Below are 19,207 nucleotides of genomic sequence, written 5' to 3'. Positions count from 1 at the left end.
TGCAAGGACTTTATTCGACCTGCCAAAGAGGCCACTCGTCAGAAGTTGTTTTTTCTCTCCGGGATTCAGCGACAATCATCAAAATATTGTTTTCTGTGACTGTCTCTGATGGATGTTTGGTGAACCTTCGCCTGAATCAAAGCGGATTCACTTTTATAACCAACGCGAGTCCCATCATGTAAACAGTGATGGAGCAGCCAGGACAGAGCAGTGAGTCAATCAAAACACGTGTTAGCGTGTGTGTTAGCGTGTTAGCATGTGTGTTAGCTTGTGTGTTAGCGTGTTAGCATGTGTGTTAGCTTGTGTGTTAGCGTGTGTGTGAAGCTGTGTTGCAGATGTCAACTCCTTACAACTGTATTGTGAAGTAACTTCACTTATTGCTGTGATATTAATGTTTATTTTACTGCTAATAATGCATGGGCAGATCTGCTCGGAGAGAGGGGGCGGAGTTAACTGAATCGAAACGTGTCTTCCGGGTTTGCAAAATACTCCCAGAAATTACTTATATTTATCACAAAAATGAGTACTCCATAGTCCATAGTTGAGGTACAATATATGATATGAATGCCTATACTTTACTTTGGGATGGATAAAATAGCAGGATACAGATCCTTTTATACACAGATCATCTAACAGTGATGGACTGGTAGATCACATTGAAATGTTTAGTCCACATTTGTGTTGTGATGGTATTTCTGAGAGTGGGGGCTCAGGTGTCCCGGCAGGCATGTCCCCCTCCACCCCCTCTACCCAGAACCCCCCTCTCCCTGAAGGGGACAGCGCGCCTCGCATTCTTTCCATGGCCTCAGCTCGCAGCTCTGGCCGTACCATCTGTGCACTCCGCTGACCGCCGCAGCCCCCCACCGTGGACAGGTTCGAAATACCCAAACATCTCGCACCAAACCCCACCTCCGCCCACAGCATTATATAACAGTCACACCGTCTCTCTCACGGCCGGGCGGAGAGCTAATGGGTAACAGGACTGGCCTCATCACAGGACAGTTAAAGGCGCTGTACATGGACTGTAAAACCAGTGGTGGTCCAGCAAGGCCTTCTCTGCTAGCCCTGGCTAAATGAAGAAAGTGTAAAATGTCTAAATTGTATATGTTTATTGTTGTATATTATTTATTATTTATTTATATAATGTACAGTTGAGTTTTGCTGATGTGTAACTGTAATTTCCTCCTCAAAAAGTGCCTTAAACACCTCTGGCGAGCTGCTTCTTCTCAGGGCCATCAGTACAGATTCTGCAGGCCCAGTGTTGTCAGACCGCCACATGTTTGACACTCAGCCTGACTGACAAGATTATCAGCCAATCAGAAGTCTATGTACAATGACAGTGCGCCCCCCAGGGCCTGCAGTGTCATCTGCTACCCCTAATGTAACCAACCAATCAGAAGTGCAGGCTGGATAAACAGATATTCCTCTTTTTGAAATGTCCGCGTGAGGCAAAATGAAGTGGATTTATTCATCTCAGATATTTGGCGCCATTTCCTCATGAAGAGCTTTGATAGCAAAGCTGTGGGAACGGCAGGGGGACGAAGACGCTTGGCCCGGGACAGAAGAGTTTCCCAGCGTCAGCTGTGCTGGGACTCGGGCAGGGAACAGGTTCGGGACTACTACAACTGTAAGTTTAGTATCTTTTTATTCCAGTAGATTTTGCGTTTGAGTTTATTTATTGGTTTATTTGGTCGGGACAGTGCATGTTACTGAACTCATGCATGTAAACAAGCCTCACCGGATTGTAGCATTGGGCTAATTTCCATCCGTCGTCCCCTTGTGCACTTTCAAACACTCTTATTCATCCTGGCCTATTGTACATGTTTGTGGTAGGGAAAACCAGTGAACCTGAGGAAAACCTCCGCAGACACGGGAGAACATGCAAAAGGCCCCGTCCAGGTGGGAATCAAACCTGGGACCTTCTAGCTGTGAAGCACGAGCGCTAACCACTGTGCTACTAAACTACCTCCAGCCAGGCGTTTCTGACCATTAGCCTGGCTCCACATCTGGAGATGGGTCCCCTGCTCGCCTGCCTTCTGCAGCTGCCCACTGCTCCTACAGGTCGCCCCAGTGAGGACGGGTCAAATGCAGAGAACGGAATAGTAATAAATGCCAAAAACACAAATCTGCTACAAATGACACAGACTCTCCGAAACTTCACACTCTCACTGTTGGCCTTAGCAACAACAATCAGGTCGGATGGTTGACACAAAAAAAGGTTCAATATCTTGTTGATTTGACATGGAAACCCAACTTGAGGGTAGAAGAGCAGGGGTTCCCAAACTTTTCACGCCGTGACCCCCAAAAGCACAACCTACCACTCGGGACCCCCTTCTGATGACGTTAGTTTGGATACTGTATTTTGATATTTGGCCTAATTTCCCTTAAATATGCTGTTTTCAATCAAAAATACATCAAATTCAATAACAGAAATGTAGAAGAGTACATTGTCAAACTGGTTATTAATCTGCTCCACTAAAACAGACCCACGCAGGCTCTGGTCTACGGTCCTGTCCTCATGAGACCAAGTCATGGAAGTCATTTTCACCACTACGCAGCTAGAAAGGCCTGATTTGAGAGCGAGGGCATACATTTGAAATAGTTAGTTGCTTCCAAACTCATTCGTAACTTTTCAAACACATTTCCAACATCCCAATTCTGGACATGGAGGAGTTTATTATAAGCATAGAGCAACACTGACACAGCGATGTAAACAACAACTACTGGCTCCTCGTTCACCACTGATAAAGGCACTTGAGTTTTTGCTTTTGCAATAATCTCATTTCATTCCACTACAGAATCCGTGCCATGTCCAAAGCAGATAAACACACTCAGACAGACAGCAGCAGGTGGTCGTGCCTTGGTGGAGCTCGTCTTATTATAGCCACTCACATCTGCAGGCCTTCACACGTCTGCTGCCCGCTCTCTCAGCCCACTCCTCTAATGACTAAACACTTCATGCCAAGAGATTTGTCCTGCGTCTGAAGCTGGAGGAGTCCAAGTGTCTCTTCCACTGTGTCCACTGTTCACATGAAAATACTTCTCCAAAGCCATAGCCCCTCGTACCACTGCTTGTGAGCGTGGCAGCTGCTTTTGAATGTGTGAACTGTATTTAATCAAAGGGAAGTCACTGACAGACCTGTTCCCGGTGCGTGTTGGTCTCCTCAGGGCTGCCCTTTGTCACCGGTTCTGTTCATTACTTTTATGGACAGAATTTCTAGGCGCAGCCAGGGCCCGGAGGGCGTCCGGTTTGGGAGCCTCAGAGTCTCATCTCTGCTGTTTGCGGATGATGTTGTTCTGTTGGCTTCAACGAACCAGGACCTTAAGCGCGCTCTGGGGCGGTTTGCAGCCGAGTGTGTAGCGGCCGGGATGAAAATCAGCACCTCCAAATCTGAGGCCATGGTTCTCCACCGGAAAAAGGTGGCTTCCCCTCTACAGGTCGGTGGGGAGTCCTTACCTCAAGTGGAGGAGTTCAAGTATCTCGGGGTCGCCTCCCGCGGGAGGTGTTCCAGGCATGTCCTAGTGGGACAAGGCCTCGTGGAAGACCCAGGACACGGTGGTGGGACTATGTCTCTGAGCTGGCCTGGTGTCGCCTCGGGGTCCCCCCAGAACAGCTGGAGGAGGTGTGTGTGGACCGGGATGTTTGGGCATCTCTGCTGAGACTGCTGCCCCCGCGACCCGGCCCCGGATAAAGCGGAAGAAAATGGATGGATGGATGGAAGTCACTGACCAAGTAAAGCAGTAGCACGTGTCAAAGTGGAGTCATTCACGGAGCATTGTCTCATTTACATGCACGTCGGATTTCTGGCGCTAAATCTGCAATAAACGTCATCTGAAAAGGTAAATTAGGGGCAACATGTCCACATATAGCTGCATGTTTGCGCTCGCTATTTAGCATCTGCCTTAATAAATGACCCCCAGAGTGTACTCACTGTTTCACAAGGACGTAAACACGCCTCGAGTGTGCAGAGGGTCCCTGAGGCGCACATCATCAACACCCAGATGAGCAGATAACTACAGGACACGCCCACAGGCCCACTGCACCTCCCGGAAACACACACGTGTAAACAGGAAGTGGCTGTTTAGGGGGACCACATTCCTCTGTCAGCACTGAAGATAGATGCTCTGGTATTCAGAAGAATGACCAGTTCAGGTTCATTCACTTTTATTTGTTGATGATTTGGCGTGGTTCGCAGTACTTCTGACGGGGAGAAATATATCTCTAGTCATTCCGAGAATCTGTCTAGAGATGAGAAGTAAAAAGCCCACTTAAAGGGACTATACATAGGCCGGTCACGATAACAAAATTATCAAGGCAGGAAAGTATTGCGATCAACGATATTATTGACTCTGATGATACTGGATACTGTCAACTCTCAGGCAAAACAATTACAGTAAACCTTCGTTCTAAAAGTGCATAATCATATCCTGAAATACCACACAAGCTGCAAAAAACATGAAATATAATGTAACTCAATTTGCTTTAGTTAAAAACCAAAGTTTTACAAAGAATAAATAGGGGGGAAATGCTAATAAATGTATAGACGATAAATATCGAGCCCACAAATATATTGTTTATCTGTGATTCATTGAACGATAAGCCCTACCTATACAGAGTTTAAAAATGAAGTATTTTCCTCCCCGTACATGTTCCAGTAATGTCCTAATGTGTAGAATGAGCTCAGACCTGTTCACCACAACTGCCTCTACAATCCTGCACTGTCACTCAGAAAGGTGTTACTTCAGGTCTGAAGTGCCGTCATGCACGAGCTTAATATAGAAGCTGCAGTTACACGTATGACCTGAGGTGGCAGCAGTGTGTATAAAATGACCAACTTGTATCTAGCCCCTTTAAAAAGCCAAAAACCTTTTAAAAGCTTAGAGTTAAGTTTCCAAAAGAAAATTGAAGCTGCAAATGTACAACCATAAAACTGCTTGTTGCTTTTGGGATTTAGCTGTGCCAACAATCCAGAGAGGCGGCCGGGGGGACAGATGCAGCAGCCCCCGCACCGTGGTGGCTGGTGCTGAATCTGTGGCACCGCCACAAATGAGACTTTTCTTGTTGATCGTCATTTATTTCAGTTCTGTTCGTCACAGAGCTCCCAAAATCACACATATGATACTCCATATGACATAGAGTGTCTCGTTTCGTAATTGGCACTCAACACATGGGAGCGAAAACACGTTTTTTCAGTTTTGGTACTCAATGTGTTAAGACGATTAACTGGGAACTGTCTCTCACTTTCACATTCTTAGCTTTCAAATAAAAACGGCGTGTTCATGTATAATCCACCACCAAGATCACATCATCCATATTGCCTTAAGCTTTCAATAAAGTTGAGACTATTTATCATTTAAACTTAAAAAATTCCAAGTTTGTCATTATTATTGCAAAGACAAACTCGTCCTTCTGTTTACCCCAGACTTCCTCCTGGAACTGTCCAAACCTATTCAAATGTCAGCACACGTTTCCTCAGCCCCAGCTCCTGACCCCTCTTCCTGGAGCACCACCCCTCGTCTGCCGCCGGGAAACTGCCATCTCTATTCACCGCTCTGTGCACGTCCAGCCTCAGTGCACCACACACTGTCCGTGGGCCAGGAGAACCCAGAATGTGGCTTTAACCTGCTCTCCCTGGGTTTGAGCCTGCTCCCTCCTCAGAATGTGTGGCTTTAACCTGCTCTCCCTGGGTTTGAGCCTGCTCCCTCCTCAGAATGTGTGGCTTAAACCTGCTCTCCCTGGGTTTGAGCCTGCTCCCTCCTGGGTTTTGTCCTGCTCCTGCCTCAGAATGCCTGGGTTTTGTCCTGCTCCTGCCTCAGAATGCCTGGGTTTTGTCCTGCTCCTGCCTCAGAATGCCTGGGTTGTGTCCTACTCCTGCCTCAGAATGCCTGGGTTGTGTCCTGCTCCTGCCTCAGAATGCCTGGGTTGTGTCCTGCTCCTGCCTCAGAATGCCTGGGTTGTGTCCTACTCCTGCCTCAGAATGCCTGGGTTGTGTCCTGCTCCTGCCTCAGAATGCCTGGGTTGTGTCCTACTCCTGCCTCAGAATGCCTGGGTTGTGTCCTGCTCCTGCCTCAGAATGCCTGGGTTGTGTGCTGCTCCTGCCTCAGAATGCCTGGGTTGTGTCCTGCTCCTGCCTCAGAATGCCTGGGTTGTGTCCTACTCCTGCCTCAGAATGCCTGGGTTGTGTCCTGCTCCTGCCTCAGAATGCCTGGGTTGTGTCCTGCTCCTGCCTCAGAATGCCTGGGTTGTGTCCTACTCCTGCCTCAGAATGCCTGGGTTGTGTCCTGCTCCTGCCTCAGAATGCCTGGGTTGTGTCCTGCTCCTGCCTCAGAATGCCTGGGTTTTGTCCTGCTCCTGCCTCAGAATGCCTGGGTTGTGTCCTGCTCCTGCCTCAGAATGCCTGGGTTGTGTCCTACTCCTGCCTCAGAATGCCTGGGTTGTGTCCTGCTCCTGCCTCAGAATGCCTGGGTTGTGTCCTGCTCCTGCCTCAGAATGCCTGGGTTGTGTCCTACTCCTGCCTCAGAATGCCTGGGTTGTGTCCTGCTCCTGCCTCAGAATGCCTGGGTTGTGTCCTGCTCCTGCCTCAGAATGCCTGGGTTGTGTCCTGCTCCTGCCTCAGAATGCCTGGGTTTTGTCCTGCTCCTGCCTCAGAATGCCTGGGTTGTGTCCTGCTCCTGCCTCAGAATGCCTGGGTTGTGTGCTGCTCCTGCCTCAGAATGCCTGGGTTGTGTCCTGCTCCTGCCTCAGAATGCCTGGGTTGTGTCCTGCTCCTGCCTCAGAATGCCTGGCTCTTGGCCTGCCGCTCCTTCCTCCTCCCTGGGCCAACATTAGCAGCTGATGGAGATCTGGAATGGAGGTCAGCAGATCCTGTGACCATGGCCCTGCAGCTGTCCCGCAGTGAAACCGGACACGAGGCACCACGCCCTGCTCAGAAGTGTCTTGCTCAAGGATACGACGACAGTGTGCACTGATCTGAGCTGGAACTGGACTGTCAACCATCTGGTTTGTGTGCCCAAAAAAAAAAGGAAAAACACCTCATGCCTGACCTGGAGCAGGGACGGGGACAGTTCAGGGTAAAGGAGAGATGTGAGAAGTCACGCTCACAATTTAAATGGTCACAAAAGACAATTCATAAGTTATTTTGTCATGTCATTGATGGTGACAATTCCCTCATCTCCAGCTTTTACAAACAGTCTTCTCTCAGACATCGCAGCTCCTGGTATTAATGTGTCATACAAACCTTCATCTCTTTTGAGCCAATGTCTCAGTCAGGACTTTCAACATACCAGCACTCAGCCTTAGAACATAGGAGTAACGTGTCAAATGCCCACAAGTATCAACCAGCCTGCCCCCCCCCCCCCCCCCCCCCCCTGCCTCTCAGCCAATCAGCTCTCAGACATTCATGTAGATGCACTCCTTCTGCCCTCACATCACTGAGCGCTGTCCTGCTGCTCTGTGCACCACAGTTTATCCATTCAGGACAGTGTAGAGTCTCCCACAGGAGTAAAGCATTCATCATATGTGCCTTTAGACTTTGTCGACTTATTCTAATGTACTTGGTGTTTTGATGAAAATGTTTTATTCAACAACAGGCGCCTTCATTATTTGTGAATGTATTTGATGTATTTTGTTTGTTTACTTTCTCTCTGTGTGTATGTGTAGATTATGTCTCCAAAACATGCACATGGGGTAAATCAGGGTGTCTACAGGACGCAGCAAGTCAAATGTAATGCTAATGTAATTAATTACTGAAATATTTTGAATGCCACAAATACAAAAAAATCTTGGTATTTTCCTTTCGTAAGAGTGCATGCAGTAAACATAGAAAAATACATTTACATCTAATGCCTGAATCTTTTTTAATGCCCCTCGGAAACAATGTCTATCCTGTAGTTGGGGATTTTGAGCTTTTGAACAGAGATCAGGAGATCGGCCCCTGGGCTGCTTCATAGTAGCTGGGGATTGAGCCGCCAACCTTCTGGTGTGGGGGCCCTCGCTGTCCCGCTGAATGTTGTGCGGTCTAAATGCGTCCTGCGTGCGGGCCGGACGCTCCGCTCTGGGCTCTGGTTACAAAACAGCGGGCAGAGGATAGTGACATGCCACGCTGCAAATAGTTCCCCCCGGAGGGTGTGAATAGCTCAGTGTCCCGCGGCTGTGGCATGTCCTGCTCTGCGCACACGGCTGAAGGGAGCGCAAACACAACAACACGCTATTGTTTTGCGCCAGACCGCTCCGGCACACGAGTCACGGCAGAGAGCCCTTCGAGAGGCATCCACATGCAGACAATGAATCCGGTCTTGGAAAAGATGGGGACTATGTTTTTGATACACTTTTAAAAGGTCCTATAAGAAGTGAAGTGTGTTCCTGGGGGTGCTGACCTGCTCGTGCCCATGTCCGGTGGGTGTAGTCGCGGTGTGTTGGTGGGTGGGTGCCCTCGGTAGTGGTGGTGCTGCTCCAGCCGACCCGCTGCTCCCTCTGACAGCCCCGGGGCCGGGCTGGGACAGGGCACTAGGAGAGGGGCATGTCCCGCCTCCGGATTGGGCAGGGGGATGAGGCACGCACCCATATAAGGGTGCGAGGGGGCGGGCTGCAGCGTACCGGAGGAGGCCACTGACCACTGACTAGTCTGACCTTTGGCGGCTTTAAGTTCAAATTAAAGCCCCCCCCCCCTTCTGTTAGAGTTTTTATTATTCTTTGTACAGAAGATACCTCTGTTTACTAGTATTTGTATGCACATTCTCCAGACTATTTACACCCCCAAGTTCTGAAGAGCTGATGTAATGCCTCCACTGTGAGATCAATAAAGTTCAGTGGTAGTGTGTGTTTTAACTTCATAATCCCCACATTTACTCTAGTTCTGCTTTACCCAAATCCAAAAGCTGCCTGACCAGAGCCTAAAGCCCAAACGGTGCGTTCATGTGGTCCTCAGGAACTCGGAGGAACGACTTCCCAGTTCGGGGATTCACGTGAACGCTCGCTCAACTGGGGAAAACGACTGGGAACCTCGGGTCAAGACGAGCGTCCCGACCTCTGCACCTGACTGTGGACATCAGCTGATTTGTTCTTTTAGCGTGTAATGTGAGCTGTCGTCAGCCTTGTAGTAACAAAACTGCGAGTGAAATGCCAGACACCAACGATAGCAAAAAGTACATTTATGTGATATTTTTCTAAAACTAACAAACGTTTAGCTTTTGAGATGCGAACAACACATTTAAATGATTAGCTGAGCTAAGTGCTAATCAGTGATAGAAGACTGTTTTTATTTGATGGCATTAAAATCCCCACTTTCCCACATAAACACAAATATGGAATCTGAAGTTATTTATCACACACAAATAAAGGCAAATGTAAATCGGGTCCATATGGATATTTTCTCACAGCACATTGTTCAGTAGAAGTGAAAAAAAGGGCAGTCGTAGCAAGCTCTAGCTAGCCGTTAGCATTAGCACGATGCTGATGTGGCAGTGTGGAGGGCATCTGCCCTCCCCATACCTGTTTCTTGGGGCGCTCCTCCTCGCGCTCCTCCTCGCTCTCCTGGCTTGGCACTGATTGTGGGGTGGAGACCCGAAGGGATTTAGGCTTGGGTCGGTGAATCAGATCCCTCTTGCCTCTTCCCGCGCTGGTCTTTTTGTGGGTCCACGAAGACTTGTGTGAAGTTGGCCCTCCCATAGTGTCCGATTTGCTTCAAAATGGTGTCATTCGTTTGTGCTCACGTTTGTGCACATAAAATTAGCGTTTGTGCGCACTTCGTTTTTGAGATATTGATTGACTGTGGAATCCTTCCGTCGTCAATAATTGGTTTTCATCTTCTTTATCTTTTATTAAACGTCCGTCTTTTTCCTGATTTTCAGCAGTTTTCAACTTTTCCAAGACCCAGACTAAAACCAAGACCCAGACTAAAACCAAGACCCAGACTAGGCAAGGCAAGGCAACTTTATTTATACCGCGCATTTCGTACACAAGGCAACTCAATGCGCCTAGACTAAAACCAAGACCAAGACCAGACCAAGACCACAACTATAACCAGACCAAGAGCCAAACAAAGATCAAGACTAAGAACCAAACAAAGACCAGACCAAGACCTGAACAAAGATCAGACCAGGACCAAGACCCGAGCCAATTACCAATCAACGATCAATATCTCAAAAACTAAGTGCGCACAAACGCTAGTTTTATTTGCACAAACGTGCACAAACGAAGTGCTAAACAATGACACTAGTTTGGAGTTAATCGGACACTATGGGGGGACTGATCAATTACCAATCAATGATCAATATCTCAAAAACAATGTGCGCACAAACGCTAATTTTATGTGCACAAACGTGCACAAACGAATGGCACAATTTTGAAGCAAATCGGACACTATGGGGGGGCCAACTTCACACAAGTTCCACGAAGTTGCGCCTTGGGAAGCGTTTGCGGTGGCTTCACACGCCGTGGTCACCGTGCAGTACTCACTGCTTTTACTTTGCGTTGGTGAGTTTTGTATGCCGCCTTTTATGCACAATTCATGCACACTTGGCGCTCAACAGTGCTCTCTTTCCAGTGCTCTGGCGCATGTTGACGCCTGGTCGGCTGTCCTACAGCTGCTGCTTTGGGAATCACCGCTTACACCTCTCCGGTGAGTTTGGCACATAGTTGCTTCTCATGCCACTGTACTGTGCACGGCAGACACTACGAGTGTTCTTCCTCCTTCCCCAGTGTCACCGCGGCCTGTAGAGGCTGCGACAGGGTTTGTTGGGCCATCAGCGTGGGACGTTTGGGTAAGCGGCACGTCTTGCCTTGTTGACCCGTCTGGCCGTGCCCTGCCCGTCCTAATTCCTTCTTCCCTATTTAGTGTGGTGCGTATCGCGCACGTTGTTTGCGGAGGCTGGGAGCGCGCCTCCGCCGGGGTCTAGAGACCGGTGCTTTTCCTGTTGGTAAGTTGCTGGTTTCTGCCTGACTCCTCTTTCTTAAATTCTAATCCATCGGTCTCCTAACATGGTTCGTTTCCACCATAGCGGGACCAACTGCACCTCCCGCGTCTGCTGGGGATACCGCCTTGGCCCACACCATCTACGCGCTGCTACCAGTGGCGAAATTCCTCCCACCCTGTTGCTTTGGATGACAACAATTGGTAAAACCTTTTGAGTTTTATTTAGTGCTACCAACGCTCGAGTCCCCACTGTTGTTCCCACAACTGTTCCCGTCTGTTCAACGGGAACAGTTCAATGTACATATTGTATATTTTTAACTGTAAATAACTGGTGTTTGATTTATTTTCTATTTGTTTGTCGCATGGTTTGTATTTTTGTTTGGGTTGACTTTATTTTGTTCCACTGTGCGATTTTAAAGAACATTGGCGTTTTAAAGTGTTAAATAAAAATACATATTTTTATATTAAAGGTTTTTGTCTCTGCCCTACTTATAAAGGTAAAACGAACCTGTGTCTGCCTTGTGCAGGGTCCTAGGCCTATCCTAGGTGGCGTTGTTGACAATCTATCGACCTGCATTCCTCACCATGCCACACTAACATGAAGCATTCGCCGTTATTTATATACTAGCTGTGACCTCCACTAGTCTCCACATTTGATATTCTGAGATGATGAGTTATTACAAAAAAAAGTTAAGCCAAGTCCCTATAACCCGTCACTCACTATAGATGTTTTTTTGTTTCTCGATCCACAGCAGCGGCCGCCATATGTGGCATTCCACAATGTTTATGCACGACTCGCATGCACATTTAATGAATAATTGTGTCTAATACGGGCGTTCTGTAGTCGCTAGTGAGTTTTTTCACTCACAATGAGCCATGTGATGGGTAGGCTAACATAATCATTGTGATGTACACATGCACGGTAATCATAACAGTAAAACACGTAGGCCTGAGCGTGCACTTAAACTTGTCCATCGAACCAAACAAACAGTTGTCATGTGAGCGCTTAAAGGAATAGGCCACCGTTTTTACATACTAAAATATGTTCTTACCTCACTTTAGACGTGTTAATATATCCCCGTCTGGTCTTTGTCCGTGCGCTCTGTCACGCAAACGGAGCACATACGCAGCCTCTCCCACATGTCACATAGCTCCGAAAAAGCTCACGATAGAAGCTACCAAGCTCTTCCACGTGTTCCCTATTTAAATAAAGTTACGTGAAGTGTTTTCATGCGAAGTATATTTACACAGAAATGTAACATGTCGATTTTATAAGCAAATAAAAAGGGGGACTATATTGTGAGGCGTAATGATACGAGGAGTAAAACGTCTGCGCAGTGACTCCTAAAGGTTATTGACGGAAGTGAGCGGGGGAAGTCTTTAGGAGTTACTGCGCGGACGTTTTGCTCCTCGTATCATTACGCCTCACAATATAGTCCCCCTTTTTATTTGCTTATAAAATCGACATGTTACATTTCTGTGTAAATATACTTCGCATGAAAACACTTCACGTAACTTTATTTAAATAGGGAACACGTGGAAGAGCTTGGTAGCTTCTATCGTGAGCTTTTTTGGAGCTATATGACATGTGGGAGAGGCTGCGTATGTGCTCCGTTTGCGTGACAGAGCGCACGGACAAAGACCAGACGGGGATATATTAACACGTCTAAAGTGAGGTAAGAACATATTTTAGTATGTAAAAACGGTGGCCTATTCCTTTAAACCATGAGAAAAGGCTGTATTTATAATGTGTATCAGCGCCAATCTGTGCTGCGTTTACCCCCTGATGAACCAAGAGAGTAACAGCGGTTACAGACTCTAAGACCATCATTATCAGGTCCAACCACAAACCTTGGAATACAAGTGAAGTGGCTCTTGAGGGTCAGGGATGCTGCCTTCAAATCTGGTGACAAGGAGGAACTGCAGACAGCTAGGACCAACCTGTCCTGCAGCATCAAAAAAGACAAGAAGCAGTACTCCAAAAAGATAACGGATCACTTCAGAGACAGCAGAGACACTCGGAGTCTGTGGGAGGGAATAAAGACCATCACAGACTATAAAGCTCCTCGACAAACCTGTGACAGTGACACTGCTCTGTTGAACACGCTGAATGAATTCTTTGCTCGCTTCGAGGCACTCAACAGAACCCCGGCACAAAAGTCAGCACCCCCTCCAGAAGACCAGGTGCTGAAGCTATCTCCAGAGAGTGTGAGAGGATCTCTGAGCAGGATCAACGCATGCAAAGCACCGGGTCCAGACAACATACCAGGTCGTGTGCTGAAAGGTTGTGCTGATGAACTCACTGAAGTCTTCACAGACATTTGAACACATCTCTGCAGCAGCTGTGGTCCCAACATGCCTCAAAGCAACGACCTTCATTCTGGTGCCAAAGAAGTCCCACCCTCCTGCTTTAACGACTACCGCCCAGTAGCACTCACTCCAATTCTTATGAAGTGCTTCGAGCGGCTCGTCATGGACCACATCAAGTCTGTTCTCCCTCCCGCCCTGGACCCAGACCAGTTTGCTTATCGGTCCAATCGTCAAATGAAGATGCCATCTCCACTGATCTTCATACAGCCCTCACTCACCTCGAAACAAAGGACTCCTACGTTAGAATGCTGTTTTTAGACAACACATCACTGTGCAACTGGCTGCTGGACTTTCTGACTGGGAGCACCACAGGTCCCCCAGAACCATCACACTGAACACGGGTGCTCCCCAAGGCTGTGTGCTGAGCCCCCTCCTGTTCACTCTGCTGACCCATGACTGCACTCCAAAGTACGACTCAAACCTCTGCATCAAGTTTGCAGACGACACAACAGTGGCGGGCTTCATCAGCAACAGAGACGAGTCAAACTACAGGAGTGAGTGAGCAGTCTGGCCATGTGGTGCACACAGGACAATCTCTCTCTAAATGTGGAGAAGACAAAAGAGATTGTTGTGGACTTTCGAAGCATGCTCCTCTAACAATAAACGGTGCTGCTTTCTGGGTGTGCACATCACAGAGAAGCTCTCTTGGACCATGAACACGACATCACTGGTCAAGGAAAGTAATCAGCGCCTCTACTTTCTCCACAAGTTGAGAAGAGCCAGAGTCCCAGCCTCCGTTATGTCCAACTTCTACAGAGGGACTATAGAGAGCATCCTGACCAGCTCCATCACTGTGTGGATCTTCTACAGAGGAACAATAGAGAACATACTGACCAGCTCCATCACTGTGTGGTTCCTCTACAGAGGGACTATAGAGAGCATCCTGACCAGCTCCATCACTGTGTGGTTCTTCTACAGAGGGACTATAGAGAGCATCCTGACCAGCTCCATCACTGTGGTTCTTCTACAGAGGGACTATAGAGAGCACCCTGACCAGCTCCATCACTGTGTGGTTCTTCTACAGAGGGACTATAGAGAGCATCCTGACCATCGCTGTGTGGTTCTTCTCCAGAGGGACTATAGAGAGCATCCTGACCAGCTCCATCACTGTGTGGATCTTCTACAGAGGGACTATAGAGAGCATCCTGACCAGCTCCATCACTGTGTGGATCTTCTACAGAGGGACTACAGAGAGCATCCTGACCAGCTCCATCACTGCGTGGCACGGCAGCAACACTACCTCCTGCCGAGGGAGCCTCCAGCGCATCGCGAGAGCAGTGGAAAGCCAGTTTCGTACACAGGGCCATCGGGAAGCTGAACTCTCTGCTGGATTCCACTGTCTGGTGTATTAGAGTTGACCCAAGTCTCAGTGAACATAAAAACACAACTGTCTTTCAACATCTTCTGAGAGGAGCGTAGCAGACGATCATAATCCAGTTTATTCTCCAGTAAACGTACACTAGCCAGAATGATATTTGGGATAGAAGGCTTGTGTGGTTTAGCTGTAAGCAGGGGCGGACTGGCCATATGTCCATTCTGGAAGAGCACAGAAGGGCCACTGGCTCTAGGGCCACTGCTCTGGCCTCTCACTTTACCTTACCCTTACCCCCGGGCGTGACCGAGCTTTACCCAAATCTAAAAGCTTAAAACAAAAGCATCAAAAACAAAAATGTGCTGGAAAAGCAACAAAAAAGTGACAAAAACACAACAAAATGTGAGGAAAATGTGACGACAAAGCAATGAAAAAAACTATGAAAAAACAACAATCACATGAAAAAAAGGCGAAAAACAAGAGACAAAAACACAACCAAAAAGTGACAAAAAGTGATGAAAACAAAAAGTGATGAAAACAAAAAGTAATGCAAAAACATGACAAAAATGCAGTGACAACGTGACAAAAAGTTACCATCACTTTTCTAGATTTTAGCTTTCAAATGAGGCGTTACAGTGTTGCTCTCCAGTCAAGAAGCCTTTTGATTTGGGTAAAGCCGAACTGGAGAAAATGCTCTCGGTTAAGGCGGGTGTATTCGTGGAAGTGTCGCATTTACGCTAATTTGGGCCAGGCTGGCCAGAGTCCAGGGCCAGTCCGCCCCTGGCTGTAAGACTTGCCCGAATACCTCCTCGTTTGCCCCTTTTGTGTTTCCTGTAGCGCCTCTTGTGACGCCCCCACTGTGCTGCAGGTGTGAGGGGCCCCCGGTGACTTGTGTGCTTCAGAAGACAACATCTCTGGATTTGTAGGTTTCTAATGCTGCTCAAAAGCCTTTAGCTCTGATTTAAAAAAGATCTTTTGTTCATAGCTAGCAAGGATATTTTGCAGTAAGAAATTCGCTAACTCCACAAAAACATGGCAAAGATGTAGAAGATAAGCTATAGCCTTATAGAGAAATTGACTCGTAAAACAACGTGGAACACAAAAACTGCAAATGCAGTTCACAGAAATATTCAGAAACGCTGCTTGGCCAAGAGACAGAGAAGCTGCAGCTGGTTGCATTGTGTGAAATAAACCAATCACACTCTCCTTAAGTGTCTCACTCTGATAATGACAGACACTGAACAGACCTAAACGATAGAGCAATCTACAGACACATGGCACAGACTCTTAATACTGTATACACTTGGTTAATTTACACAACATAGATACAGATTCTTTTCCATTTCCAAAAGCCCTTCTTTGTATCGACCACGGCCAAAAACCCTGGTGTCAGACGGAGAAGATGATTTCTTTGAGACACTTTTCATCTCTGCTGTGATAGATATTTGAAAGTACAACCGTCAAATCACATTCTCACATTATCTGTCTGTAAAGAACCTCTAGATTTGTTTATTCCCATTAACTCCCATATATTCCTGTTAACCTGTTGTCTGCAATCTTAGGGTTGGGGTCCGAATTAAATCTCAAAACATATTGACAGGAGAGCTTACAGCCTATATGCATTTGACGTTCCTAACCCTAATTACAGACCCTAAACATCTGATCAGTAACAGGTTCATTCCTATTAATTCCCATGGAAAAATCCTGGAATAGTTTTCTCTTCATGGACCTGGGCTTGACTTTCCTTTGTTACTTTGACTTAATGGACTTAATGAGTTGGCGCTGAGGAATTGTCTCATTTTTGTTCAGCCTGATCAGAAGTTCCTGGAGATGATTCAGAGCTGTGATCACAGCCAGTGGAGAAGACTGTCTTTGTCTCACATATTTTCCAGAAGAGCCAATATTTCTTGAGAGAACAGTACACACGCTAGAGTTGCCTGCCATGACGTTACACTCACAGGCATATTAAACTGGATAATGCGTTAACTTCATTGAGAGCCAGAGATGATCTATGTTGGCTCCTCCAACTGAGCACTCTGCCTCAAAGGGCAGACGCATCTCTCTGCAATTCTGATGAAGAGCAGAACAGGCTCCTTCACCTGGAGAAATGTTCTTCAGAGGCTTCAGGCGATGAACCGTTCCTTCCTCCTCTGTGACAGGTTTCAGTTTGGACCTATGTGGTGCGTGGGAGGGCATCTGATCCAATCATCAGACACAGGGTTTTGCTGTTATAGTTATATGCTTGGTGTCTCTTTAAACCTCCACAGACCTGGCTCTGGCTCCCCCTGGTGGACAAAGTGGAGCGTGCACATCACAGGTGAGCCCTTTAAAGCAAAGCCATGGTTTGTGCTGTTTCTCATTCTCACAGAGCACACCAAAACAACCGACGCTCCTCGTTTATCTCGGACTCTTGTGACACTCATCCTTGCGTGTAGGTTTCAAGTAAACCTCAAACCTGCATATTCAGTCTCTGCTTCTCGAGAGCTCAAAACACTTACTTACATTCACCTGCTCGTTTACGCTCCAGAGCAAGTGTGATGTGGGGCTGTGACTCTCAGTCAGCGAATCATTGTTCTGTATTTTCCTCATGAATCCGCTGATGCAAATGGCCGTTACCCCCATGACATGTCAAAAAGACCTTCAGTAAAAAGTGACCGGGCAAAAGACATCAGAGCTGAGACCAGAATATCTCCAAATACTGGGAAGTGACACTGACGGATATTTTGTCTTCATTATTTTAATTCATATTTGTGAGTTTCATTTGAAATCTGCATTCAATTGAAGCCCATTTTCTGTTTGTTTTAGAATTGGAAAGAAACCACTCATGAACTAAAATAGAAATGAAGTGAAAATGAAGACAGAGGGTTTTCAACATACAACAGAAAGTCAAAGATAAAAATGAAAACTTGCAAAGATATGATCTGAAATGATCTGCATGTTGTAATGATCTCAACAGCGGATATATAGGTTTATATAATATTTCATTTTCAGGAGCAGGTCCTAACCTGACACTGACCCAGCTCTAACAGTTACTGTTTTTTAGTTTAACTGGAGGTCAAGCCCAAAATGTTACCTGTTTACCACTCGCCTTAAAGGGACCATATGGAGTTTAAAATTGTTAAACTAAATATTTTCCTCCCCCTACATGTTCCTCCATGTCCTAATGTGTAGAATGAGCTCAGACCTGTTCACCACAACTGCCTCTAAAATCCTGCACTGTCACTCAGAAAGGTGTTGCTTCAGGTCTGAAGTGTCGTCATGCACGAGCTTAATATAGAAGCTGCAGTTACACATAAGACCTGAGGTGGCAGTAGTGAGTATATAATGAACAACAACAACAACAACAACGAGCTGCAGGTTCACCCTCCATCAAACGGCTGTAAAACATCCTTCACAAACGAAGCCTTCTATTGCCATTTTTGATTTCGTGTAGATTTTCAATACAATGAAGTCAATCTTTTGTTACTTCATTCCAGGCGTTTCATGGGACTCTATTAGTTTACTCCAACTTTAAAGGGCACAAACCCAGAGAAACCATCAGACCCAACTGTTTCGTCCCTAAGCACATCCCAACAACACATGATAAATAAAGAATCTACAGTTCAATATCTCTACTGGCTGGACCTATCCACATACAACAGAAACTGTCACACAGTTCAACGCCTTCTCTCTCAGCACGTATGAACGAAGGTCACATGAAGGTCTGAGGGTGTCCAGTAGCAGAGACAATACTGTTGTGCTTGATGTTGGTCAGATGAAAGGACCCTCAGCCATAAGTGTGTGAGTCCCATCACGTCCAGGTAAAGATCAGGGAAAACATTTGGACATTTCTTTCCAAAACTGTGTCTCTCCCTCTGAGTTATCGGCCCTGGTCCAGCTCACATGATCACCTGACGTTCTAGAATGACTGCAAATGTCTGGACCCCGTCGAGGACATTGAGCTGTGTTAGGGGGCGCCTGGCTGACCCCCGGCGAACACCCCCAACACAGCTGTGGTACTGACCCGTGTCCGAGGAGGGCGTCCAGGTGACCCGCAGCAGGCCGCGCAGACACTCACACATGCTGGGCAGGAGCAGGGCAGGAGCTGGGCAGGAGCAGGGCAGGAGCTGGACAGGAGCAGGGCAGGAGCAGGGCCGGAGCTGCTCAGGGGAACGATCCACGGATGGTCCCAGCTACAGGCACAGGCGGTCCCTCCCCCCGGGACGTCTGACCACTGTCCCGAAGACAGGCAGGGCTCGGCCGGCAGCGCAGTCCACCGTGAGGCAGGGTCCAGCGGAGGGGACAGTCTCTGGGGCACATCTGACCACTGTCCCGCAGAGTAGCAGGGTCCGGCCCAGCGGACAGAATAGGGGTGTTAGTGCGAGCAGACAGTCAGCACTTTAGTGGTCAGTCTAAAGCCCGTCCATTGTTGCGCCTTGTTACTGGGCTTAGAGAGGCCAAAGGCAGACACAAGCAGAGCCAGCCAGCAGAAAACCCGGCGCTGCGGGCGGACCGGGCCGCGGCGGGATGTTTGTCAGAGGGTCTTTGCAGCTGAAACACTTTACACATGCCACAATGTAGGGCGGGAGGTTTTGTTTGCAGAGGGTCCCCTTTGGCACTGACGTGTTAGTTT

The 19,207-nt window shown here is 47.5% G+C and overlaps 1 protein-coding gene across 1 annotated transcript in view; it reads right to left on the bottom strand.

The window, feature by feature from the left end:
- The window catches only part of LOC306972948 (uncharacterized protein), a gene marked incomplete at both ends in the record, with an annotated part of 44,674 nt that extends 26,018 nt beyond the window's left edge, over positions 1-18,656 (bottom strand). The window contains one exon of the mRNA XM_079569687.1: positions 18,599-18,656. Coding sequence (XP_079425813.1) covers positions 18,599-18,656 — 58 coding nt within the window. The remainder of the gene's footprint in view (positions 1-18,598) is intronic.
- Between the last annotated feature and the right edge of the window lie 551 nt (positions 18,657-19,207).

The sequence above is a fragment of the Gobius niger genome (assembly GCF_951799975.1).
Source record: "Gobius niger genome assembly, chromosome: 1".
In the NCBI taxonomy this organism is placed as follows: Eukaryota; Metazoa; Chordata; class Actinopteri; order Gobiiformes; family Gobiidae; genus Gobius; species Gobius niger.
This window is presented reverse-complemented; position numbering and strand designations above follow the sequence as displayed.